This window comes from Lepisma saccharinum, chromosome 24 (genome assembly GCF_977018435.1).
Source record: "Lepisma saccharinum chromosome 24, izLepSacc3.1, whole genome shotgun sequence".
NCBI lineage: Eukaryota > Metazoa > Arthropoda > Insecta > Zygentoma > Lepismatidae > Lepisma > Lepisma saccharinum.
This window is the reverse complement of record NC_139252.1, coordinates 36,428,443-36,455,785: the sequence shown is the minus strand read 5'-3', so window position 1 is coordinate 36,455,785 and position 27,343 is coordinate 36,428,443. Positions and strand designations below refer to the sequence as shown.

The following is a 27,343-nucleotide window of genomic DNA, read 5'->3' as shown; positions in this document are numbered from 1 at the left end:
GTAGTGGTGTGGTGGGGCTCCACACATTCTCAATCTCGGCCATTTTGCGGGTGATGTGATCAGCTCCATGCTGCGGCTCCTTGGCTGAGTTTCATATTTTGATTACTTCAATTAATTTAATATATTTTATTGTTTTATGGACTATCATAAATAAATAACCATTGACTAGACAATTATTTCGTAACAAAGAAACAAAAAAAACTCCAAGAATTTGTTAACAATCGAATGACTAGAAAATAATTTTGTCCTATTGCTTTCATAAATATACTTATGTAGATCTCTACTACTTAATAATAGTAGTGATATTAGTAGTAACAGCAGCTGCATTAGTGGTATTAGTAGTAGTAATTAAACTAATTAATTAATTATCAGTATTATTAATTAATTATGAATATTATTAAAGTATAATAAAACAATGGTAATGTGAATTTGGAAAAAGTTTTAGATATAACCCCCCCCCCCTTGATGAAATCCTGCGTACGCTACTGCTTCTTCATGTGCCTAAGAATTTATCACTAGCAAAGAATTTAACAATTCTGGTACAATTTTATTTCTTTTTTTTTGTTTTTGTATCACTTAACATTGAAAATATTCTTTCCGTTTCCGCGTTAGAATGTGGCAATGTTAACACTATTTTTGCGAGAATGGAAATGCTTTCAAAAAAGAATTTGCCTTCAAAGTTCTTGGTAACCGATAACATGTTCCATAATTCTGATGGAGCACCTTTGCACAATAAAATGTTATTTTCGAACATTGAAAAAAGTCCCTACGTTTTCCCTCATTTGGCAAAATCTGTCCCTACGCGGGCAAAATATAGTGAAAAGTCCCTACGGTTGGCATCACTGTCAGAGTCCAGATGCCAGAGCCTGGTTAGTTTGCAAAATGCAGTCCAGAGTGTACGTGGGAAAGAAGTTGACATTTGAAAGGATGGATTGAGCCCTAGACTACAAGGCGACGGCGTTACCCAGTGGCGTGCTCAAGGGGGCGGTTGGTGAGGGTTATAACCAGTGGCGATTTCTCTGGGTGTGTAAGTCGTGTGTCAACGGCCAAAGGAAAATGAAATAAAGAAGAAAGTATCTGTACTTTTATAAATTATGATTTTGAGCGTTTTTCTTCAATTGTCAGTCTCGAGCGCCCGGTAGTTTTTGAACGCGGCGCAGCGCGCAGTGGTTGTCAGGCAGGCAGATCGGTCCCGCACTGCCATGGCGTTGGAGAGGAAATACAACGTCTTACCACTGCCAAAACATAGGATGACCGCGCATGCGCACCCTGCCACCCACCACCATGGTTAGCTTCTCAAGGCGTTGTATTTGTTTCCAACGCTTTGGCTTTCATTCATACCGCGTTCCGCGTTGTTTTGCTCGTGATTGTTGTGCATTATTTTTTAAACGTGTGGTGTGAAGTGATGTGATTATTTTAAGATGGAGAATAGTGAAAGTGTTGTGCAAAAATATTTAAATAATTCATTTTCTTCGCTTTCGTATTCAGAGAAGAAACAAGTGATTGACAATGGTCGACCATGTCCGAATCTCACGATTTCAACGTGTGTTAAAGGAAAAAGTGGTGCTGGAAAAGGTTTTGAGAGACATTTTCGAAAAGAACTCTATGAAATTTGAGACTGGCTTTGCGGGTGTGATGTGTTGAATAAATTTTACTGTTGGACATGTTTATTATTCTAGACTAAAAAAGGTGTTGGGAATTATCAAGGGTATGCGGATTTGAAATATCTCAATACTGCAGTGAGAAAACACAGCGAGTCTGAATTGCATCTTTATAGTTGCCACCCCTACTACAATTGACGTTCTTGTGGATACTCAACGAAAAGCTGAAATAGAGCTACACAATGAAAAAGTAAAAGAGAACAGGGAAATATTAAAGATTAAGATTAACGCCGTCTGCTATTTAGCAAAGCAAGAATTGCCATTCCGAGGCCATGAGGAAAATGCAGCATCTCTAAATAAGGGCAATTACATGGAATTCCTTATTGCAACTGCCGAGTTCGATCCCTCATTAAAAGAACATTTATTAAATTCTACAGTTTTTCGCGGTACTTCAGCAGGCATTCAAAATGATTTAATAAATTCAGTTTCGGATGTTCTGAGAGATGAAATCTACAATGAAATTCAAAACACAGACTTTGTGGCTATCATGGTCGATGAAACATCAGACATTAGCAAAAAATCTCAGGTGTCAACAGTGTTACGTTTTTTTTCGGCCTCACAGAAAAAAGTCATTGAAAGATTTCTTGGATTTCATGACATGAGCGCCGATGAAACTGCAGGAGCTCTCTTTAGTCACGTGACTGAAATAATGGATAAATATAAGTGTGGGGATAAATTAATTGCCTTGACATACGATGGATATTCTGTAATGAGTGGTCATTTGAATGGCCTTCAAAGTAAAGTTTTGGAAAATTATCCGAAAGCTTTTTTTATGCATTGTTATGTTCATGTCATGAACTTGGTGCTGCAACAATCGTTAGAATGTAACAAAGAGCTTAAGGTGTGACTGGAATTCAAGTAACTATAAGTAATGAGCAGTTGATTTTTCAAAATTTACTTTTTGGAAGGATAAATGAAGGGTAAGGGGAAAAACCGGAAATGTGCATTTTAGCGATTTTTCAATGAACGGGTCATTCTTATGTCCGCGGTGTTTTTTTAGGGGTGATAGGTAGGAGTTCCACCAACCCCTCTGGTTGCAAACTCGTGCTTTAAAAATTGATTGTATGGCGAAGTATTGAACATAGTATATTAATTTTCTCCTTACCCTTCAAAAATAATTTATGTAATTTAATGTTTTTCTAAATATTTATAAAATTACACCAAAAAGGTACGGAGAAAATTTGTAATATTGGTTCACAGGAATGAGAGGGGGAGGGGTTAACATTCCTTCTTTGCCAACGCCTGAAGTTCAGGGTCAGGAGACGCCACTGGTTATAACCCCGCCCCCTTTACAGTATTCCTAAAAGGAAGAAAGTCAAAGGTAGGAGAAGATGGCGAAATAAGAGATGACTACCGGAAAAAGTGTACATAACCCCTACCTTTCGAAAATCCTGGATACGCGATCGAGGGTCTCTCGCATATGAAACTAGATTCTTTGCTCGAAGCTTTGAATTTAGACGCTGCATAAGACTGTACTCTCTCTCTCAAAACACAGGAAACTTTTTCTAGGTAGGGTGGGATGCATATTCTGTTTTTACACAATGAGAACCTCAAGAATTGAATTCCGTTCCTTTTCTCTTGCTATTCTTTCATTTTCCTATTATTTCTTTATCTGTATTGTTTATCACTCCTTTCTCTCCCCTTTCTACAGCGAAGACAGCCTTACCACTTATTTTCTTTACCATTGTTAGTATGGCCCTCCCTTCTCTGTCTGAGGCAAAAGAAGAATGTAAATCCTTGTGGTCGGGTAAATGCTTCTCATTCTTAGTATTGGAATCGTTACGTTCTTGCATTCATTATTTTGTAAATATTCACTTTTGATGTGACGTATATCTTTTCCTTGCTAGCTCACGCGAAATTTTCTTGTTCTCCATTCTCGTATCATGTGCGTTACAAACAAAAGAAGAAAGTAGGCCGAAGCATTGACAATAAATGACATTCAAAAGATGCGAGGCGTACTATCAACACTTGACGCCTGACTTCAAAGTGAAAGTTCAATATTACGTCATAGAGAGTTGGCTGTCCGACAGTTTGCAAAATAAGAATACTAACTAGTTTCTGAAGAATACAGCATCGGATTCCCTTAAGGATTTAATGTATGCAATATGCATACAGCATAGGTTGCGAAATCCTATACCGGCAGTGGAGTATTTCTTCCCCTCTCTAATTTAATGATTGATTGATTGATTTGGTGTTTTAAGTCCACTTTATGCACAGTAAGGCTAATTGGGACTGGGCCTACAGTTTAAAGTGGGATCCGAACAACTTGTGTATCGAACCCGGGATCCCTTGATTACAAGTCGACGACGCTACCACTGCGCCATCGGGGAGGCCCCTTCCCTAGTTTGTTGTCAAGCAAATAGACAGTTACCAGTGGAGTGCCCTGGATTTTCGAAAGAGAGGGGGTTACGTATACTTTTTTGGCAGCCAGTCCTCATTTTGCCATCTTGTCCTGCCTACACGTTCTTCTTTTAGGAATATTTGACCAAAGAGGGGGGATTATGACCCCACCAACCCTCTCCCCCTTGGGAACGCCACTGTCGGTGACGTATTTAAGAGGAATATAAGAACTAGAACCATGGACAGATTAAGTGGGAGAGACGATAACACCCTCCCCGAGCCGTATAAACCAACAACAAATCGTCAATTACTTAACATAATTGACCTACCCCTTTAGACACCTAAGGGAGCTTTAACATCTAAGCGACAAGTGACACACAACATGTGTCGCTTTGACTGGGCCGTTTTCTCAATCACGTCGCCTCGGCCTGTTGTTCGTGCATGCACAGTGGATGCTTGATTAATGTACTACTTCGAGTTCGGTCCCTTGTCGCCTGTCGCTTCGGTCTGGAATATACCTAAAACAATAAAATAAACCAAGTTCAGTGGCGAGGAATGGTCTTAAGAAGAAGGCAAGAGATAATACTTTAATACAATGCCAATTGCACTCACTAAGGAAAAAAGGACATCGGGTTCATCACAAGTTAATCGAACTGCTGAGGGAGTTTACGTCCGTAATTTTTTGCGAAATTGAGTATAATAGGAACTAAATAAGGTCAATACATTAAATAATATTTTAACAAAGAAAGTAGAGCCCCTCCCCTCACCTATTCGCTTTTATATGGTGGCTGCTGATAAGGGATGAGCCTCCCACAAATAAAATTCTGGCTACGGGGCCTGAATAACTTCGCCATTGTCTAATGAGAAAAAATACAGTCACTGTGATATAATGTAAATTATTTTCTAAATGCTGTATTAGATATCCTTAATTACTAATGCACGATGGTTGTGTGTATTAGAAGAAAAAATAGCCTTCAATGTTGACGCACAAGGGATGTGCGGGACCCAGAAAAGTCGGCATCGGGATCGAGGAATGCCATGGGCGTCCGGAAAGGGGGGGGGCAAGGGGGGGCAAGGGGGGCCGTGGCCCCCCTGGAAAACGAAAGTCAACCAAAAATTACATATTTCACACATATAATTTAATTTCAGCCACAATAATGTGGGTTAATTATTGCATGAACATGAGAAATTCAAATTTAACCAATGTTTTTTGAGGGATGAACACTATTATTGGGGAAAATATGCCATGTTGGCCCCCCCTGGAAAAAATACCTTCCTTGCCCCTCCCTGGAAAAAATCCTGCGGACGTCCATGAGGAATGCACTATAAGTGCCTGAAATTTAGTGGAATTAACATTCCCTCCTCCGAAATATAAAAACAATCATTTGATGGGGAATTACACTCATGTAGAATTCGGGAATTTTTACAGTGTCGGGAAATTTCGAACATTTTATGGCCCGAAAATTTCGTCGGGAATGACTGCTTATTCTTTTTTTTCATCCCGAACGTAGGGATTTTTAAAATTTCCCATTCTGATCAGTCACGATCCCGTCCCGTGCACAGTTCTACTTGAAATAATGTAATTAAAAATACGCCACTGGACATATTTTTATGTAAGATGATTTTTGAAGAACAAGCATAATCCACAAACAAGTCAACAGGAACGCCCGGGAATAAGACATCTTTGCATTATAATTTACCATTGATAATAAATTACCTGTTTGTTGACATTTTCGTATAAAGGTCAATGAACTTGGAACAGCTGATCGTATAATTTCAGTTGGCAACCCTGGGTATTCTCCCATTGCTGCTCTGGAGGTTAGGCGCCTAAATATTTTGTGTTCAAATTGATGTGTTTATTGTCACATGATTTTCGATCTAGTCTGTTTTTCTGTGTATTAGACAGTCTTCTTATAACCGAATGTGTTCTCTCTGAGTTTTTTTAATTACGCGCACCATGCATGTTATGTATGCTCTCTCCTCCCTAGCCTTGATATGTGACCATACCCTATACTGTTCATACGTACGTAACAGGCCAATACCCCTAAAATATTTTGGTTCGTATCCACCAATGCTTGCTTTGATCAAGGTTGTTTAATTCACTAGCAGGTAAGTCGATTTATTCTTTTAAATCTCTAAATATTCGTAAGGTAATGTGAAACGTGAAATACGGGATTTTGTGTACTCCAGATGCATAATTGTAAATAATGACACGTTTTGTATGCGAGCTTGTAGTAACTACGTGTTAATTTTACTTTGTGGGGCTGTGAAAACCTTGTTCGTTTAAATTCCTTTTTTATGTTTTTAATGTATTTCATAGCAGGAATGAAAAACACAAGGTCGGTGCTCGAAGTGAAAATTCATGACCAGGGAGATCCTTGGTCGAATTTGGGGACAGGTGGGAACATGTTTGTCAAAGAGAATGGATGGACCGACATGGACACAATGCAGTAGGTATGAGGATGCTTACGCCAATGCTAACCGAGCAATGCTTTCTGAAAATTTTCTTAACTGTGGGAGTGATAGCAGTCCTATATCCTCCCCACTTCGAACACTGTACAAGGCTGATTCCAGTGATTTCCTGCATTTTTAAAAAAATGATCATAATCAATTAAATTAATTCTTTTTTTCTAGTTAGGGGTCAGAAAGAGTCAAATTTCACAACCAAGAAAATTATATTAATTTTTTTTTTTGCCAGATTAAAAATTAAGGTAACAGTCATACATCGGAGACACATTTCTTCAATTTTACACAAGAAACTACTTACGGAAATGAGTTTCTCCAAGGTTTACAATGTTCGTCGAGGTATTTTCTTTCATTGTGGAATATATTTGACCGGGAAATCATGTATTTTTCAAGAAAATTATCTCATGACGCACAATTTTCATTGCTTTTATTTGCTTGCCCTATGACAACCGGATACTTTGTACGTTTAATGACGTAAGCCCCTGTCAGTGTTTCAACCTCCCTTTTTTTTTTACTATGCTTGCCTAACGTAACCAAACCTAACCTAACCTTATCGGAAATGGTTCATGGGGCTATCGGTCAGCTACCGTGCATAATGGTTCATGGGGCTTTCCGTGAATGGTTTGTGGGGCTATCCGTCAGCTACCGGTGCATAATGTATAATTTTGTATAATTTCCACCAGTGACGAACACGATAGTAGGTATTTTTCGGTGAAGAAGGTTGAAACACTGCATACCCATAACGTGAGTCAAGATGTGCCTGCCATATTGTGTGTTCCGGAAGCAAAGAAAGGAATAAAAAAAAACACTCAGAATGTGAAAAATTGAGTTTGTTTTCATGTAAAAAGCATAATGGCACCTTGAACTATGTTCCGCAATACACAATTGGTAAGTACGAACCATGCGAAATGCAAAATATGCGATTTTAATGTGTCTCCGATCTATGAAACTGTTACCAACAAAAAGACAAAGAGGTGGTTTTCATTGCTGATATGTACAATTCAGCTTTAAAACTAACCTACAACCTTGAATATATTAGACCATGTATATTTTATTTGCAGAAATGAAGAAGTTTCAATAGAGTGGTGACACTGTGATGGCTTCAGAGCTGTCTGAATTTATTGTTGATCCTGATGATGGAGATGCAACACTTCACAAAGTGGCATTTGAAGGAGATTGGGAACAATTATTACGGCTGCTTCAAAATTTAGAAGATCCATATTTGATCAACAGTCGCCTCAGGCCTTTTGGTGCTACCCCACTTCGCTTAGCTGCAACTGGTATGGGTTCTCATTTCACAGACATGTAATTGTTTTTCATTTGTAGACATTACAAAAATAGTGTTTGTGTGCTTGCATCTGCAGAACAACAATTTGACATTATTTCTGCAAAGTAAATATTTGTCTTTAATGTTACAAGGTGTTTCTTTATTATAAGCACTTTAATGAGACTGTGTGAACAGAAACTTAACAACTTACAATCAAGGTGTTGCAATTTTTTTTAATTATGTATTCAGCCATCATCTGTTGGTGCTAATGAGAGATTTTTACCAGATATGCCTTGGTATAATATCCTTGCATGTACTGTGAGCACTGATTTATCCACGTTTTTCACAAGAGTCCAATTTATGGTCATTTTGCTTCTAATTTAACTTGTGTACCTCTCCCTAAAACTATGCCTATCAGATATTTTTTTAATATATATAATAGCCATAAATGTTTATTTCTAACTGCAAAAAGAATTCATCCATGCAACATTTTTTTTTTTCATTCACAGTATGAATTGTTGCTTTCAACTATTTATAATGTATTTACACATCTTGTAAGTGAAAATTAATGAACCATGTTTATATTTTAAAAAATAGAACTTCAAACAGTAAATGATTAAAGTCTGCAATGACAAGAGGTCAACTAATGACTGATTTGCATATTGAAAACTTTCTTTTCTAATGTGTAATTTTAAATTACTAATTTTCGGTTTGTAAATGTAAGAAATTCTCACTTATCTCTGTTTCTTTCAGCTGGGAATGACAAATGTGTTGAACTTCTGTTGCACTATGGAGCTAAGGTTGATTTGCCTGATATAAAGGCTCAGACGCCACTGTTTGTTGCTATTAAAAATTGCCACTATGGCTGTGCACAACTTCTACTTACTGCAGGAGCAGATCCTAATGGCAATCTACGCAATAGATCTAGTCCTCTGTATTTGACATGTCAAAGTGGTTTCACAGATGGTGTTCAGGTAAGATTTTTGCATATATGTATGTACCTTTTTTATAGAATGAAGTGTTATATACTGTATCAATAATTTGATGTCATGCACTTATCATCCGCCCTCCTCCCTGGCCGTGAGGTCTAAGGCGCTGTGCTTTGGGTTCCGACTGGGGGATGGAATGGGTTCGAGTCCACCTAGGTTCAGTCTCTTGGTTCTCAGCCTGTGAATAGGACCGGTGGCAACCTACCATCGTGAGGAAATTGGGGAGCTACTAGTGAGTAGCGTAACCGGGTCACAGATATCTCCTATAACAGCTGGTGGGTTTCACGTGCTGACTTCATGTCACCCCATTACCGGTTGAAGAACTTCACACCTCTACGTAGGATTGTGGGAGGGAGACTGGCAGTCGGGAGATAGGCCAAGGCCCTTACGAGCTGTAGAGTCATGGGTTATGTGTTTTTGCTTATCATCTAAGTGAAGGCATCTGACCACAGAAGGTGCTTACATTAAGTTTTCTTATCTGCTCTGTTCATAGTGAATTGTTTTTCTTCATATGACATATTATAGTGGAACCATAAGCAAAAAAAACGCGACTCCTGTGCACCGTACTCCCACAAGTAGAGGAGGGGCAGAGTAAAGCATTTTTTCTTATGGCCCGAGCTGAAGGGAAGAAGGGAAAGCTGCACGGTCACTTTTTGGCGAAGGTTTTTTTCCTTGTGGTCGCTCTATAACTAGGGCTGAACTAATACCACATACGAAACTAAAAATAATTCAGGTGCCACTCCCTTTTTCTCAGAAGCCAGCACCCCCCCCCCCCAATACATGAATCCAACTAAGATAAAGCTACACATTTTGGAATGTGATCTTAAAACATTAAATTTATTAATTATAATTAATACAAGATTGTATTAAAAGTAATTAATTATTGTGCCAGAGTGGACTTTCTGAAGAAGGCTCTGCCAGTAACAGCATGAATGACTATGCAATACATTGTGATACATGACCGACTCTACTATATCACTCCAAATTTTAAAATTCGGCAAGCAACAGTAGTGCAGAAATTTACAATGACATGTTTATTATTATGATTTAATGATACTTTGTAATTCGTACATTTCAACTTCTTATATTTAATTATAGAAAGAAAACAAATTAATTCTCATCATATGGGATAGCATAATTTTGTAGTCATAAGGTCTGTGGTACCACAGTGAACTTTTACATTGAATAGACAATGACCTTGGTGTTTACCGTAGAGAAATATAGCTCCCCCCCTCCCCTTCCCTGGTTGAAAGATTGATCCTGATGTTTGGCAAGTCTTGCTATGACTACATAAAAATGTCACACTTCGCCACTGATTCTTAATGGGTTCATGCATAACTTCGTAGCATTTGTGTTTGGTATGGCAACACTGTGGTGTTAGGAGTTTGTTTATCGTTTAACGTTCATCAATTGGAGTGGCATTGTTATGCTTGTGAATACACATTGAATTTTGCAGGTTTGAAGGATGACAGTGCTATTTTTGGGCTAAAGAACAATAAGTGCCAGGTGAAAAAAAAAAGTGGGTTTAACAGAGGAGCAAAGGCAGTGGAAGTGGCTGAAAATATTTGTGCCATGTACGGGGATAATGCAAACATGTAAAGCTTAAAGTAGGAGAAGAAAATGGTTTTTTTCATTTCAAAGAGAGGAAGCAATTTTGACTTGAGTGATTCTCCACGTCCAGGAAGACTGTTTAAACTCTATTCCATGAAGATCCACATCAGTTGACACGAGAATTAGCAAATGTAACCATTCAATCATTGTACGACATTTGCATTCAGGATACCGCATGATTTAAGTGAAAACAACACAAATCAGCAAGTAGGCCAGGAGGACTGCATCGAGTGCTGCTCCAACATGATAATGCAACCCCACACTCCACTAACGTGGCAAAAGCTGCTATTCAAGAGCTTGTTTAGGAGGTTTTTCCACATCCTCCTTACATCCCTGATCGTGCACCCTCAGATTTCCATATTTTCAGCTCTCTATCCACCAGTCTTCAAGGAAACTCCTTTGGTAACGAAAATGCTCTTCAAACTTGGTTTGACAACATTCTTAACCCCATATCAGTTGATTTCTTCTGGCAGGGAATCGAAAGACTGTCGCAGCATTGGTAGACAGTCATAGACAACAAAGGAAATTATATTACTGATCAATTTGTGTCTTTTGATCATCTCAAATGAGTATGATACAATAAAAAAACCGCTACAAACTTATGCATCAACCCAATACATAGACAGTTTTATAACCTAACTTTGAAGCTCTGCAGTTCATATTGCACATCTTTTCAGGTATTGCTGCAATGTTTTGATGAATAGCAGCTTTCTATTCATCTGGTGTGTGCAGAAAGTTACCATGCTGGCAAATGGTGTGACAATTAAACATGTCTTTTATCACCTCCAGGGAAACTTTTGCTGAATGAGCAATTGAGCCATACTGTTGAAACTGTATATCTTTTGTGTTAACTTCACATCTGTGCAATTATGGCAAAAGAAAGTTTTTGTAACATTGAAACATAACTATCAGAATCAACTGTTATTGCATTCTTCCTTTCTTTGAAGAAGCATGGACCTATCGCACCAAAGTTTACTACATCACATCATGCTGTAACACCTTCATATGATCCTCCCACCACTGTTGCCAGAACTACAGCCATTTAAAAATGTCAGCTTTCCCTGCCAGACCCTGTACCACATCAATCTACACGAGTTTCGCTTTTCTTTGATGAATTACATACGGTGTAATTGAAATGTTAACATACCTATAATTTAGTTAAGAAATTCACTTATGTGACACAATATTGGAGAGAAGATTTTAAAAAAAAATGCATAACTCGCAGGATAAATATTCCCTACAAAAGTGTCACAAGGCATTTTTACATTGTGCTTCATAGTGCCTCCCCGATGGTGCAGTGGTAGCGTCGTCGCCTTGCAATCAAGGGGTCCCGAGTTCGATTCCCGGTGGATACACGTAGTGGTTCAGATCCTATTTTAAACTGTAGATCCAGTCCCAATTAGCCTTACAGTGCATAAAGTGGACTTAAAACATCAACTTGGGCTTCAGATAGTATTGGTGACTAAATTTAAACCAATGTCCAATATTGATACATCAGTATTGGTCCAGCCGTAAAGTTTTCAGTGATATCTATTTCTTACCTATTTCTTACAGTTGCTATTGAAGTTTGGTGCCGAGACAGAACTTGTAGATCGCCTCTTCGGAGGAGGTGTTCCAGGTCTTCCACTTCACACTGCCACAATTTATCGTCATCTTGGTTGCTTCGTACTGCTTCTTGTTAATGGTGCCTTGCCTGATTTAACCCCTTTGAATGACTTTGTTGCACCTGAAGTTATAGGACAGTTGTCAATCTCGCATGCAATCATCAAATACAGGTAAAGATAAATGTATCACATGAAGCTTAAATAGTTATTTTGTTCACAAGGAATATATGTTACATTACATTTCCATATCAACACTATGCCCGACCCTGTGGCCGAGCGGTTAGCACATCGCGCTGCGACGCCAAGGGTCCCGGGTTCGAATCCCGGTCGGGCTTGGTTGTTTGTGAATGTCCATTCATCAATTTCATCCTTTCATCACTCATCCTTATCTTCGCAAATTAGCCAAGAGGCACAAAACGCGAAGTAAAATAAACTAAATCAATCAATCAAACCATATCAACACTAAAGTTTCTGTCGAACAGCAATATATTGATAAAACATTAAAATGCTGACCAGCATATACATAAAAACGTAACATTTCCACCCTCTACGAGGTTCTTCTTCAGATGAATATTCAAAATAAATTCTTGGTCAACATTTTAATGTTTTATTAACATGGAAACAAGGCTTAACAATATATTGATGTCAAAAGCAGGTTGGCCACTCTAGGACCATGATAAAATTCAAGTATAATTCCCAGTTTTCAAGACAAAATTTCCAAAAATTTAAGGGTAGAAGCACATGTTTTCTCTATTTCAACCTTACGTATTACCACCTCCCACCTCTCCCCCCTCCTTTCACACGCAAATATATGAACATTATAAAGGGTCTATGCGAATCCAATGTATCCAAAAATTTTAATTCAATTCAATTCAATTGAATGGTATTTAATTAAACTGTGGAGTTTACATATTCCATTTCACATACTCAGACTAGAAATACATCTACAAACTCAGTCACAAATGTTACAGGATGTAGTAATCTACGAAAAATTGTTAGTTTTATAAGAATTTCAAATTTACCTAATCAACTTCAAGATATCTTCTGGTCCAATAATGTTTGGTATGTCAAATAGCAAAGCAAACAGATTTTAGAAAATTATGTTTTTTCCATGCAGCTTTCTTTTCTTGTCCTTCCTCTATAAAAATGAAAGCTAAACTGTGTAAAACTTATCTCAGGACATTAATAAATATGTAATAAATTCAAGCAGATCTCACGCAAAATTTCCGGAGCCAAATAAATCGCACATATTTCTCGGAATTCCCGGTGAGTAGGCACCCTGAAAAAATATTCCAATCTTAATAAAAATACAAGTGAATGGCTTATTGCAGAAAGGGACCTGAGTCACATTTTTGAGGTATCGGAGTCGCAACTTTTTCATCTCCTCTGTCTCTAGCAGCATACTGCAGGAGGGCGCATTGAGGGTTGCAAAATTAACTATTCATTATGCTAAAAATTTGAGCCAACAACAGCACATTTCTTTCTTACACTCTCAATATTATACGATTTTTCTTGTTTTTCTCAGAATTGTGCAAAAGTGACTCAGGTCCCTTTCTGCAATAAGCCATTCAAGTAATTTCCAAAGAGGCTCAACTTAGCAGAAAAATTAATCAGTTAGAATATTTTGCATGTTGCATATGATATCCTGATTTGAGCATACCTTCAAGTGCAAGAATATTTTGCATGTTGCATATGATATCCTGATTTGAGCATACCTCCAAGTCCAAAATTCAAGCCTATTCAATATTGTATTTTTCATATTTCACCTCACTTTTCTGCCTCTTTGCGCTAATAGAGGTGATGAGTGTGAATGATGATTAAATGCAATTTATAAAGTAACACTCACAAATACTTGCCAAATCAAATTTCTTACTGTCAAGTCCTATTGCTACTAAAAATAAAATCCAAATTGCAGAGTTTTGAAAATTGTTGTCAACAAATTTACCAATCCATTATTTGTGAAGTTTGAAAATTGTTTCCACAAATTGTAATTTTTGTAAAATTTATGCTTTCTTGGACAAAAATAATAAACTAGAGGCATCAAATAACTTACATTTATTACAGTAAAGTCAGTATTGTCTTGATTTCATGATCAGGGGTAGATAAAATATTTCAAGTTCGCTTATGGAAATTTTCATCATTATTTTTTAAAAATAACAAATACAGTATGTATTTTTTAATGTTTGTGTTTTTCTCTATCATGTGTATCATTAAATCCAAATAATAAATATGTCATTCTAAACTTTTGCACTCTTGCTAGCTGAATTTTAAAAAAGGAAAATAAATTATAAGTGAGAATAAGGAGCTGACACCTGAATTATTTTTAATGTTGTATATCCCTGTTCATGATTGTATTTTTTAAATTTATTTTATTTATTTATTTGTGTGTTTTGGTTAGAGCATGTTGAAGGGGATATAGATTATTTCTCAGTGAAAACCAAATATATGATGGATGATGCTGAGGAAAATAACATCATTTTGTTCAAAAACAAACAATAACCAACACAAAAACAACATGATAAAAATACAATAAAATGGGATCATCTGAAACAAGCAATTGGAGATTGCAAATATGACAGAATATTGTGGGAGTCAGGGACATCTAGTTCTAGAAAGAGAAGAATTAGTTAATCATAATAAAATATTAATTTTGTGTTCAATTTTTAAAAAAAATTGTTCAACACACCATGTTTTTTTTGTTTTTTTACTGAATCCCAGCTTTCCTTGAAATTGCTAATTTATCACAAGCAGCTAATTGCATATTTGCCGGCGTATAAGACTCACTTTTTTACCCTTTAAAAATAGGTTTGAAAAACAGGGTGCATCTTATATGCCGATACTCATTTTTCGATTACCTTCATTTCTGGAAATTTTCTCCGTTCTGAGTTAGAGGATTTCTTTCTTGCTTCCTTGCAGTGTGTAACGAGGAAGATTATATATATATTCTTTCCTAGTTAGATAGGTTAGTTATTTGTTGAAAGAGGACCTACATATTTGCTTATATTTAAAATACTGTAAATTAATTATACAGGGTGTATCATAAGTAATAGCGCAAACTGACACAGTTGAAAGTATGGGATAATAGAAGCAAAAAAAGTATCATTAAACATGGGTCTGCAAACGAGCCGTTTTTCAAGATAATTGCCAATGCATGGTTACAAGCTGCCACTGACGTCATTGTTTGTAAACGTCACCCTAGTTGGTAAAATGCTAATAATCTGTTCAAATGTGTGGTTCAAAGCTGTCACTGATTACATTTTGTAAACACCAAGTGTTTTACTCCTTGCACGTTCCGAGGTTTGCTTTTTGTTTACAAAACAGAATATTTCTGAGAGGTGGCTTTGGAATCAAACAGAATGGATATGGAGTCATGTCAGTTGTGCTGTACTGGGTAGTGAAAATGGAACCTTACAGCAACAAAAAGTATGCAGATATGCATTTCATGTATGGTTTGTCTAATGGCAATGCACGGTTGTACCAAGAAAAATACCCTGCTCGAAGGCACCCCGAGAGTCGCATATTTACAAGGGCATATCAGCGCCTCAGAGAACATTATTATTATTATTATTATTACTGTATTATTAGCATTTTACCAACTAGGATGATGCTTACAAACAATGAAGTCAGTGGTACAGGCCCGTACCCAGGATTTTTTTGAGGGGGGCAGACTCATAGGCGAATTTTCATAAATTTTCTCTCATATTATACACTATATATATATGGGGGGGAGTGTATGGGAGAGGGTGGTTACAGAAATTTGCTCATTTTGCTACAAAATGTTGAAGAACAGCATCTTCTGACCTATATGTACAACCTCGTGACAAATATTTGCAGTTGACCCTGACTTTTGTTTCTGTCAGAGAGCGAAAAGAAAATTGTAAGATACAGGTAGACTACATGTGTGCATAATACAAACAATTCAAATAGCCTACGAAAAGCAACATATGTGTGTGGTGTTTATGGATGAGGGTTCACACCCATCTTGATAAGTCACTAACTTTTCCAGGTATTTTACATAACTGTGTAATGATTTAACATGCTAGAAAATAAGAATTACACTTAAACTTTGTAAGTTAATCAAATGAATCACGTTAGTTGAACATTTTTGAAAATAAGTGAAATAACCTTTTTATAAGTAATATTACCCAAAAGGAAGATTGTTGGGAAGATAAAACGAAACGTGTTTCCGGTTACAAATTCTGCCTCTGCACACCGTGACAGTTGTCTGTTGTACGGTCACACCACTGTGTATTTATGTTGAAGACAATTACAAGTAGAAGAGAAGAAAAGTTGCAGTAAAACAATTCCAATTGACAGAATTGGGTAAATAATAATGTTCTTTTTTTTGACAAATAACAATATATGTTAAAAGTACAAAGGCAATTTTTTGCCCCAAAAATCTATCAATGATTCTGCTGTGAAGTGGATTTCCCTATTTACATAATATTAATTAACCCTAAGCCATTGAGTGTCAGAATGGACATAAGTTGCAGAAAACCCCTGATGTTGGAGAAAGAAAATGAAGTTTTTTATCCTTCTGCTCAGTGGTGGTGAAATGGGATCACAGACCTTGAGGTGCGAATGGAGAGCTAAATGCCCCTTATATGGTTGGTTTTGTATTGCAGTCATTGAGGAACCTTTCTTCCATAAGGGTCATTCCATGTCAAATCATCCAGAATTTTGTGAAAATGTCACCCACCATCTCCGATTTTGATGAAATTCAGTATACTTATAGAACTTTTCATGCTGATTACAAAAATGACAACTTTTTTGAGATTGGTCAAGGGGTTCAGAAATTGCGCATTTTTAAAAATCTCTGTGTACGCCACATGCAGTTCCACTTTGAATGACACGCATTAGGCTATAAATTATAGTATCTTCTCTCAGGTTTGCCGTAGAAACTTCAAGTTTGATTTCTTTTGCTCAGGATAGTGTAAGCTTTCATTTAAATAAGGTTTATGATCAGTGTATCAATAATCATGTATTTTATGTATAGTTTCATGTATTTTTTTAGAAAAATAAATGACTAACTTCAAGAGCGAATTTCGTGCAATGCCCCCCCTTCAATTTCACCCAAATTGTATATACAGGTAGCTGAGAGTGGGTACTAATGCTTGATGGAAAAATTGGGATGGGCGGTTCAGAGACAGGGTGATAAAAAAATCATTTGCATTAAAAGTTAATCTTATTAAAAATACTTATGTATTTAGCACAAAGTCTGAAGTACAATATGTTTTGAGGTATAATATTCAAACTTTCTGTTCACTATGTGTGAAGGTAAGCATAGGCGTAACCTGGTGGGGGCAAAGGGAATCATTTTTCCTATCCAAAATTTATAGATTAATTAAAACCTACTAGTTAAATATATTTTGTGAACCTCCTGGCACTTGAGGAACAAACAAAAAAAGAGTAATTATTGTGATTTTTCAAATGTATTTAGCAAATAATCTTTGACACTATTTTTATGGGACTGAAAACTTTGATTCTCTCAACCAAAGATAGTTCCCAAGTTCCTAAGTTACGCCCATGAAGATAGTACCGAAAAATACTTACTCGATTGTATTCTATGCATTGCCAAAATTTCATGCACTATAAATTGTGCCGTTCACATTTTCTGTTCCCAACTGTAAAACAAATATATCTGTACCTTCTCTGGATGCTACGTAAAAGGATTTTCTTGGAATTGCCGGCCTGTCAAGGAAGCTATGCTTTGTTGCATGCTAACTTCATCCACGCTTTACTTCAATTCATATCTACTTGTATGTGAAAACTTCAGTGTTTTAGGTGGACTGTCGAGCTAAGAAACAGTCATCGTGGAAGAAGTGGATCTTTGGATTTTGTTGAACTTGGAATGGAGGAGAAAGAAATAGGTGCAAGTGGAATCAGTGACACCATATTCAAAATACCGTGGTCAGCATTCAAATGATTTCTTAATTACAATCGTTCAAGCAAAGTTGATTCTGTGTTTCATTATTTATTTGCAGTAGTAATGTAGGTATATGAAGACATACGGATTATGTACTAGAAACACCATTTGTAATTTTTACACAAATCAATGATCATTAACTGTAAGTTTCTTTCACAGTAACTGTAACAGAGTTACTTTTCAAATGAGTAACTGAAACTAGGTTGCTTGTAAAAAGTAACTTACCGAACACTGTAAATAACCTGTAGCCTAAGTTCAAAACAGTGCATACTTAATCTTCCTGGTGCTGTTGTATAGTACTTTGCAATCGCTGACACATTGTACTGCGGGTTGTTATCATTTCACCTTAGGTGATTAATAAGAAATTTATGCCTCTAATACTATTTCTATGGAATTGGTACTTCATTGCTGAACTTGTTACTTCATACTGTTGATGTCTATACAAGTCTTCTAAGTGTTCCAACCACCCCATCACAAGGAGATTATCTCTGGTATGTGGCAAGAAAAGCTCCATTTGGAAAAACTTCAATCAGCACAAATGTGTATTATTAATTCTTACTTCATATTACGTATCTCCGTGAAGAGTATAAAAAAAAATTCCATATTGAGATAAAATGCACAAAAAGAAGAATGTTCTCGAAGAAAATTTGCTAAGCTTGGGAATGCTAATGACTATGATTATATATTTTTTAAAAAAATTAAGACAGTTGAAACTAACTTAGAGTGGAACTTCGATTTTACGTTGTTCAGGGGACCAAGCTGAAAAAACTTAGAATGGGAGAAAATGTAAAACCGAGGAAAATTTGCTATGTTGGGACCACCAATATTGAATGTAAAATGCAGGGAAATGTAAAATCGAGGAACTTGAAATCGGGGTTCCACTGCAATTATTATTTGTAGGTTTTAATTAATCTATAAATTTTGGATAGGGAAAATGATTCCCTTTGCCCCCACCAGGTTACGCCTATGCTTACCTTCACACATAGTGAACAGGAAGTTTGAATATTATACCTCAAAACATATTGTACTTCAGACTTTGTGCTAAATACATAAGTATTTTTAATAAGATTAACTTTTAATGCAAATGATTTTTTTATCACCCTGTCTCTGAACCGCCCATCCCAATTTTTCCATCAAGCATTAGTACCCACTCTCAGCTACCTGTATATACAATTTGGGTGAAATTGAAGGGGGGGCATTGCATGAAATTCGCTCTTGAAGTTAGTCATTTATTTTTCTAAAAAAATACATGAAACTATACATAAAATACATGATTATTGATACACTGATCATAAACCTTATTTAAATGAAAGCTTACACTATCCTGAGCAAAAGAAATCAAACTTGAAGTTTCTATGGCAAACCTGAGAGAAGATACTATAATTTATAACCTAATGCGTGTCATTCAAAGTGGAGCCGCATGTGGCGTACAGGGAGATTTTTAAAATCGCGTAATTTCTGAACCCCTTGACCAATCTCAAAAAAGTTGTCATTTTTGTAATCAGCATGAAAAGTTCTATAAGTATACTGAATTTAATCAAAATCGGAGATGGTGGGTGACATGGCCTGGATGATTTGACGTGGAATGACCCATAACGTAAAGAGTATAGAAAATTCCCCTCTATTGTAATTATGTGAGCGTCCTCGCCTTGTAATCAAGGGGTCCCGGGTTCGATACCCAGCAGAGGCATATAGTGGTTCGGATCCCACTTTAAACTGTAGATCCAGTCCCGATTACTCTTTCTGTGCATAAAGTGGACTTAAAACAAAAATTCAATCAATCTAATTATGGGAAACATTAGTGACACTAATAGAAGAAACCATTCAACAATCAAGGGGGTTCCTATTTGTCGAGTGTCAAACAACTGTTTTTGAATGATAAAAAGTTCAGACAATTTTAATAATGTACACAGTATTCTACAGAAAGTCCTATATAACCAGCACAATGTCTGCAGTGGCGCAAGAGTCATTCTTCCCTTAAAGCAAGTAGTGTCCAAGCTGAGACGAAAAAGTCTGGACATGGATTAACCTTTAAACAGCCAATGGGTCATATATGACCCATAGAAAGTATAGGCGAAAACAGTCAATGGGTCATATATGACCCATGGTGCAGATTACAACATTCACATGCTTTTAGGACCTTCATACTTGTATGTGAGGTTGTAAACCCTGACAGATGTTGAGATAAGACTTTGAAATGTCATGTGGAAGAAACCCTTCCCCTCCCCCGTTCTCTAATATACAAATTAGCTATTTTTAGCCAAAATGCAGGATTGTACGTATTGCATCATATTTCAGCCTGTATGAGAACTAGGGACTTGAAAGAAGTTTCACTTTGTTGCAAAAGGTTACTCTTTGAAAACAATGCAAAAGTTTGCGCCCTTTTTCCAAAATAACGGGAGAAGAGGAGGCGAACGCCAGATTTTTTTTTCATTGAAATTTGGGTACTTGGCCCCTCCCAACCCCGTTTTTCTCACTTGAGCTTTTTGAATTGTACACGGTCGCATGCTCCGATGTTTTTGCTTTCAAACAAAAGTTATCCGAAGTAGATTGCTCAAATAGTCTCAGAGAGATAACATTTTTCTGAAATAAGTAAAAATTTAAAAATCGCACGCAAAGGTCGTGGCGAGAGAGGGGTTACTTTTGAAAACCAGCTCGGTTTAAAGGTTAAAAGGAATGGACTGTCCCGACTAAATCGGAACATCTGATAGCCTTGCATCAATGATTATAGTACTAAAATAGCCCAATATTGCAGACTGCAGATTTATAGAGCCTGCCTCTGTCCAGAAACAACCTATTCATTTACGCAAGGACAAAATCGAAATTCATGCAAAATTTGAAAAACCATCAACGTAATTTTTGTAGGTTTTTATATGTTCAAATTAATTTTTTTCATGGCTCGAGGGGGTTGGGGTGCCCCCCCCCCACCCCCTTGAGAAAGGGCCTGCAGTGGCGGATTGTAACCACACATTCGCAATTATCTCAAAAATAGCTCATTTGCAGACCCACGTTTACTGAGACTTTTTTGCTTCTATTATCGTGTACTTTGAACTGTCGGTTTGCGTTATTACTTATGATACACCCTGTAAATTCAGTGATAAAGCTTTTTTTTTCAAAAGTGTGTGCAAAAAAGGGGGTTCATCCTATACACCGGCAAATATGGTAAATTGGTGAGTTTTCTTGTCAGTCTAGTCAGTAATTTAGACCTTTTGACTAGTTTCTACCCATGTTACTAAAGTAGTTGAGTCTACCGTGTACATTCTGTACAAAGTTAATGTCAATAAAAGTGTGAAATTGATACAGGTATACTGAAAATAATCCTCAATAGCAATTTAATCTTTAAAAAGGATGTAAGAAAAATACATATTGAAAACTGATCTAAACCCAAATTTTGTCTATTTTTTATATTTTGTGCATTATGTATATAATTATTTTCATGTTGTGTCATTACTGTTAATATATACTCTATATAAACACAAATTCAAATTGTTTCAGATGTCCAGAGATTTTTCTTAATTTGTTATATGAGTTCGGAGGAAACTTGTGGCATAGAGACAACCGGGGACTTCTAGCAGTGGAAATAGCCGACGACAATACAAGCAATGAGTTAGTGGAAGCCTTGCACCATCTCATGAGTAAGTTTAATATTCTCTTGATGTTCATATACACTTATTATAAAAACACGTGGCTTAACAGCCCGTGAGGGCCGGTGCCTACATACCGACTGCTGGCCTTGCTCCTACCAGAAGTGGTGGAAGATTGTCCAACAAGTTACGGGGTGACGTGTGGTCAGCACGACATTTCCATGACCGGGTTGTGCTACTCATTTGTAGCTCCCCAATTTCCTTATGATGGTGGGTGGCAGGGTGCCCATCCCCACTAAGACCCCAGATGCAGTCCCCCCCCCAATTAGTTTATCATAATTCCCCCCAAAATTATTTTGATAAATATATAGTAATGATTTTAATTTGGATGCAATAGCTTGTCAAATGGTCGACAGTTAAATCTTAAAATGTTGTAAATTTTCGACATGCAGAAAGCTGGCACATTGTTTGGTTAGACACTTAATTTGAAATGTCGGAAAATAAATTGTGTATAAACAGCGTTTTTGGAAGGGAAAATAATGTTAAAAAGCTCACAAGTTAATGATAAGATAGAAAAATCTAACTGGGCATACCGCTGACACCACTGAGGTACGCAAGTTCTTTTTGGCTGGAAATGGGTAGATATTACATACCTGCATTCTGGGAGGAGACAGAGTACAGTATAAAATATTTTGTAAATATCATTTTTTGCCTTTGTTTTAAAAGTTGTTCAAAGACAATAATTGTAATTGTGGGTCGTTTTTTGGGGAGTTTGCTTTTATCATTTTGCCTCCCCCCTCCCCCCCTGAGTTCTTTCCTGCTTTTATTTTAAAAAAATTGAGCTCCAACGCCAGTGGGGCACACCAAATATTCATGCTCCAGTTGTCTTAACCAAAACCGGTTTATTCACATCACTGATTCAATTACTGTTTCATACACGCCGTAGACAGGCAAAATAGAATTTGGTGCCTTTTGCAAAAATTCTCCTCCTATGGTTAGAGTATTTCATAGTCAAATTTTTTTCTGGGTTGCATCTTAAGTGCAAAATTCACTTCCTGCAACAAGTTAGAAATGCACATTTTACATTATATATTTTTCTGTTGTATCGGGTTATTTACAATGCGTTACTATGTAGTATATTTAGTAAAATTATTACAGCACAGGGAATAGACAATAAAGTAGTATTTGCAATAGAACAACATCGTTAAAATGGTGCACCTGCATGAAGAAATCGCACAGGCCAAGTCCTGTGAATAGGCTGGATGGGGAATAATTCGAAACCAAATTCATTCAATTTTGCCATTGCAACGCTCGATTTGTGGGACAGTGTGTTTTCCTGTTGAAGTAGCACTTTTTGGGCTGTTGAAAAAGCAACCTATTAACCTAATGAACAGCATCATCTTTGTTCGTGTCTGGTAGAATGACCTTTGTGGCAGAGTGTTCAGCACAAAATGCTACGATGCCAGAAGAGCACAGGCTCGAATTCTGGGTTGGTCATGGGTGTTCTTTGTGAGTGTCCATCAATTTCATCATATCATCATTCATTCTCATTGTCACGATCAGCCCAAAGTCAAGGAAAGCGACTGTAAATAACAAAACTCAAATCAAATTAAATCATAATACAGCTATAATATAATCCTTCAGTTTTCTTATTCACCAAACACGAACAATTGCGAGTGAAGCGAGCAGGAAATTTTTTTATGTCTATTTCTTTGCATAATGTACAAGAATATTAATTTAATTTGCGTCAATACCGTCACAGAATGCTGTGATATTTACTCTTTCCCAGCTTTTTCTACATTTGCCAACAACGAAAAGGGTGCATCACTAAGAAACGGGAGGAGTGGTACAATATGAAGTAAATGGTAAGAGAATGACTCCAATAACATTCTCGTATATAATATTTTTAACAAATGTGCCCCGTGAAAAATTTACAAGTTTTAGGAAAGGTCTCTTCCAGCTTCCTATTTCCCCTTCCTTCAATCCGCCCTTGTAAACCTTGAGTAGTAATGCAAGCAAGAAATTTTTTAGCATATTCATTACGAAACTGGCAATAATACAAATTTAATAAGGAGTCAATATTTTCACAAGGGGCCGCGACCTTCACTCCTTCCAAATTTTTCTCTTTTTGCTCCTTCAGCATCCACTTTGCCTCAGCGCTTTTGGCGATCCCATAGCTAATGCTGTGTCTAACCACCACTCATTCTCATTAGCCTAAAGTGGCAAAGCAACATAAAATAAAAATAGTTACCCGTGGAGTTCTTGTTTAGTAGTCAGTGCTATATTTCACTTCACTGCATTTTCATGTATCTGATGTTTGTTTTAGGAATGAAGGAACAAAGGTGGATGGTTATGATATTGACTGCCACACCGCATAGCGAATAAAATCCACTTGATACCATAGGACTTCCAAATGATACAGAGAAATGACAGCCTAATTAATGAACATCTCATGAATTTTATACCAAAGCCCTAAATATCCCCCCCCCCTCCCCGAACTTCAAAGTTCGATCCCCCCCCCTTACTACGGAAATTCCTACATCGCTATACAATAGCTGGATATTTCCCCCTCAAGGGCCTACCCGATGGTGCAGTGGTAGCGTCGCTGCCTTGTAATCAAGGGGTCCTGGGTTCGATACCCGGTGGAGGCACAAGTAATTCGGATCCCACTTTAAACTGTAGGTCCAGTCCCGATTAGCCTTACTGTGCATAAAGTGGACTTAAAACCCCAACTCAACAACAACAACAACATTTCCCCCTCAAGTTCCCCCCCAATTTTATGCTGTCTCCCCCTCCCCCATAGTAGAATTCCGGTGATAATCTAGAACAGTCAAGAGTTTCATAGTGCCCCTCCAAAAAATAATGCTTAATCTCTCCACAAGGATTCACTTGACAATTTAAAACTTAATAAGAAGTGGGCACTCTTCCCCCAAATAATACTTATTACCCGTTCCTTAGCAGTATTTGAAATGATTATTATATGTTAACGAATGCTGTATTGTTTATTCAGTCAAATTTCCATCACAGAAAAAGCAAATAAAAGAAATCCCCCCCAAAATTGGGGTGGACGCAACCTGCATCCTCAAACCCTTCTGTGGTCATCTCTTTTCCCCTGATGGGTGGCCACCTGTTCCATACACAGGCCAAAAAACCACACGGGCATGATGTGGGATGTATACACTTATTATACACCTGACAAATCGTTGCTCTAATTTTAAAAACTACCTGTTAAAAGGATTAAAACTAAAGCTGAACTGACACAGATGCATCAATATAAGCTGATATCAGTATCGGGAAGTATCGGTTGGATCTTTTATCAATACCTTTACAGTATTTTGGTGTTAGGTAAGGTCTGCAAAAAATGCTGCATAACATTTTCACCGAGTCTAATTATCCCAGAAATTTCACCTTTATTTTGTATTGTCAAAATGGTATTTTTATTACATAACAGATACTTTATTATTTTGCTATAATTCTTAAATATTTTGAATGGTAAATTGATGCAGGAATAGAATACTCACCCACCTTCTAATATTTTGAACAATTTATAATTTTTTTTAAAAAAAATAACTTGTACAATATGTGTTTTTTAATGTGTTTTAATGGCTTTCATAGCCCATATTTGCAAATATACGAGAGCTGTTCAAGAAAGATTGAGACTGATTTTTTTTTGTCAAACTATTTATTACTCTGTTTCAATGTTGGCATGATCTTTTTCAAAGTAGTCCCCACCCACTTATGACAACGTTTCTGCCAGTCCTGAAACACATGGGTTGAGCCATTCTTTGTAATGTCCTTCAGAATCACCTATACCTCTTTAATACAGTTTTTGAGTTCTCAAATTAATAGCCACATAGCTTCTTTCTCAATGTAGGAAATAAGAAAAAGTCACAAGGGGCCAGATCAGGGCTGTAGATTAGCAGCGAAGTGTTTTGTTACAACATTTGCCACACGAGGCCTTGCATTGTCATGATGAATCTGCCATCTCGATGAAGTTCTGGTTGTTTCACTACAGTATGCTTCCTCCGAGATTTCAAAACTGACCTAGAATAAATACTCTCTTGTAACAGTAGTATGTAATGGAACCTCATGTTGGTAGATCATCCCTTTACAGTCAAAGATGGTAATCACTACTACCTTTCCCAGCAGATATAACAACCTTTGCTTTCCTTGAAGTCGATGGTGATTTCCATACAGCGCTGGCTTGTTTACCCTCTAGGTCGTAAACCATCTAAGGTAGCCACATTCACCATATGCTAACTTAAGCTTTCACAAGTTTTCACGAGTGTGGAAACCAAATTTTATTCATGGATCCTGCCAGTCCCTCTTCACCTCAACTTTTGTCAGGCAAACAACAGTCAAATAAAGGAAGAGTGCTACCAACTGAAAACATGTACGCTGTTTTCATCTACAGGTATTATGTATCAAATCCCTGTCTTTTCAAATATGGTAATTTAAAAAATATAAAATACAAGGCAACTTAAGAAAAGAAAAAAAATTCTTTTTTAACAACCTTCGTATATATTGCTGGCTCCTGAATTATTTTGTCTACCCCTGATATTAGGTATGCTGTCAACATGATATACAGTAGACTCGCGATTATCCGAACTAATTGGGACCGAGATTACCTCGGATATGGAAAGACTCGGATAATACAGAGATAATGTGCTAATAGATCGTAAATGACGAAACAACACTTAAAACTGTATAGTAATTATTTATTACTAGTACAACATAATTGAGAAGATTACTTTTACCACTTAGAATAGGCCTACACAGACTTAAACACCACCGTAACAATCGGATACACTGACAATGTAACGAACACATGCAGCACGGACGGTGACTTGACTCCATAAACAAACAGGGGGTTGTGTTATGAAGTGCGATGTTTTCCAACCACTCCCTCAGTTAACCCGGAGCCTTGGTTAATCAGGACTCGGTTAATCGCAAGTCTACTGTAATTTGTAAACTATAGTCTATGAGCACAAATGCCCTTTGGGGTATTAAATCAGGAATTACCACTACACAGACTGATAACAAACAGTTATCCAAGCAAACAAAGCTACATTTTGAATTTATTCATCAAAAAATTATCCTTGTGTCTGGGTTTTCAGTCTTGTATTCAATACTATTTCAGTGCAATCAGCATTATATTTTTAGTTTGTTGCACTAGGTAAGAACTTTTTTTTTTCTTTTCAGTGACACCTCTGCGATTGCAATCCTTGTGCAGACTAAAAATTCGGAAAATTCTGGGAAGACATCGCCTGCCACTTTTGGGACATTTGTCCCTTCCGCTGATCATCTCGGACTTCCTCCAGTACAAAGACATGGCTGTCGTCAGGTTTTTCACCCAAAACACACGTCCCAAGACTCAGGAAACTGAGTAAAAATTGAGGGTACCAATATTACATAATCTTAATAAATGACCATTGTTGATAAGACAATATTAATTGTGATAATAAATTACTGTTTGTGTGTATTGTTCTATACTTGGAAGCTTGGATTTATCCATAATTTTCAATCTGAAGGCTGTACAACTAAAATTAGCAGCAAATAATAATGCTTTTGGTAAAATTTCAGAGGGCATTGTGGGAAATTGGAAGATTGATAAATAACTGCTTGGATGTTTAATCATATTCCTTGATGTAGTTATGTGAATATTTGTAGTTTCCAAATATGTGAATATTTGTAGTTTCCAAATATGTGAATATTTGTAGTTTCCAAATATTTTGGAAATGTGTTTTTAACTATGTTTTGTTAATTTTATAAATAAATTTACGGACTGTTTTTCTGAAAATTTTAAAATGTAGTGTTTAGTTTTTCAGTCATGTACAGTATATTTAGCTTTAACTGTTTAAGATATTTGACCTATAATTGTTGCAAAGTATAGTA

The 27,343-nt window shown here is 36.8% G+C and overlaps 1 protein-coding gene across 1 annotated transcript; it reads left to right on the top strand.

The window, feature by feature from the left end:
* The first annotated feature begins 5,684 nt into the window (after nucleotides 1-5,684).
* LOC145978006 (ankyrin repeat and SOCS box protein 1-like) lies at nucleotides 5,685-27,135 on the top strand. Its single transcript, XM_083110379.1, has 6 exons — nucleotides 5,685-6,110; nucleotides 7,529-7,747; nucleotides 8,488-8,708; nucleotides 11,889-12,109; nucleotides 21,360-21,499; nucleotides 26,651-27,135. The coding sequence occupies exons 2-6, from the start codon at nucleotides 7,564-7,566 to the stop codon at nucleotides 26,836-26,838; spliced, it is 954 nt and encodes a 317-aa protein (XP_082966505.1). The 5' UTR covers nucleotides 5,685-6,110; nucleotides 7,529-7,563; the 3' UTR covers nucleotides 26,839-27,135.
* The last annotated feature ends 208 nt before the right edge of the window (nucleotides 27,136-27,343 follow it).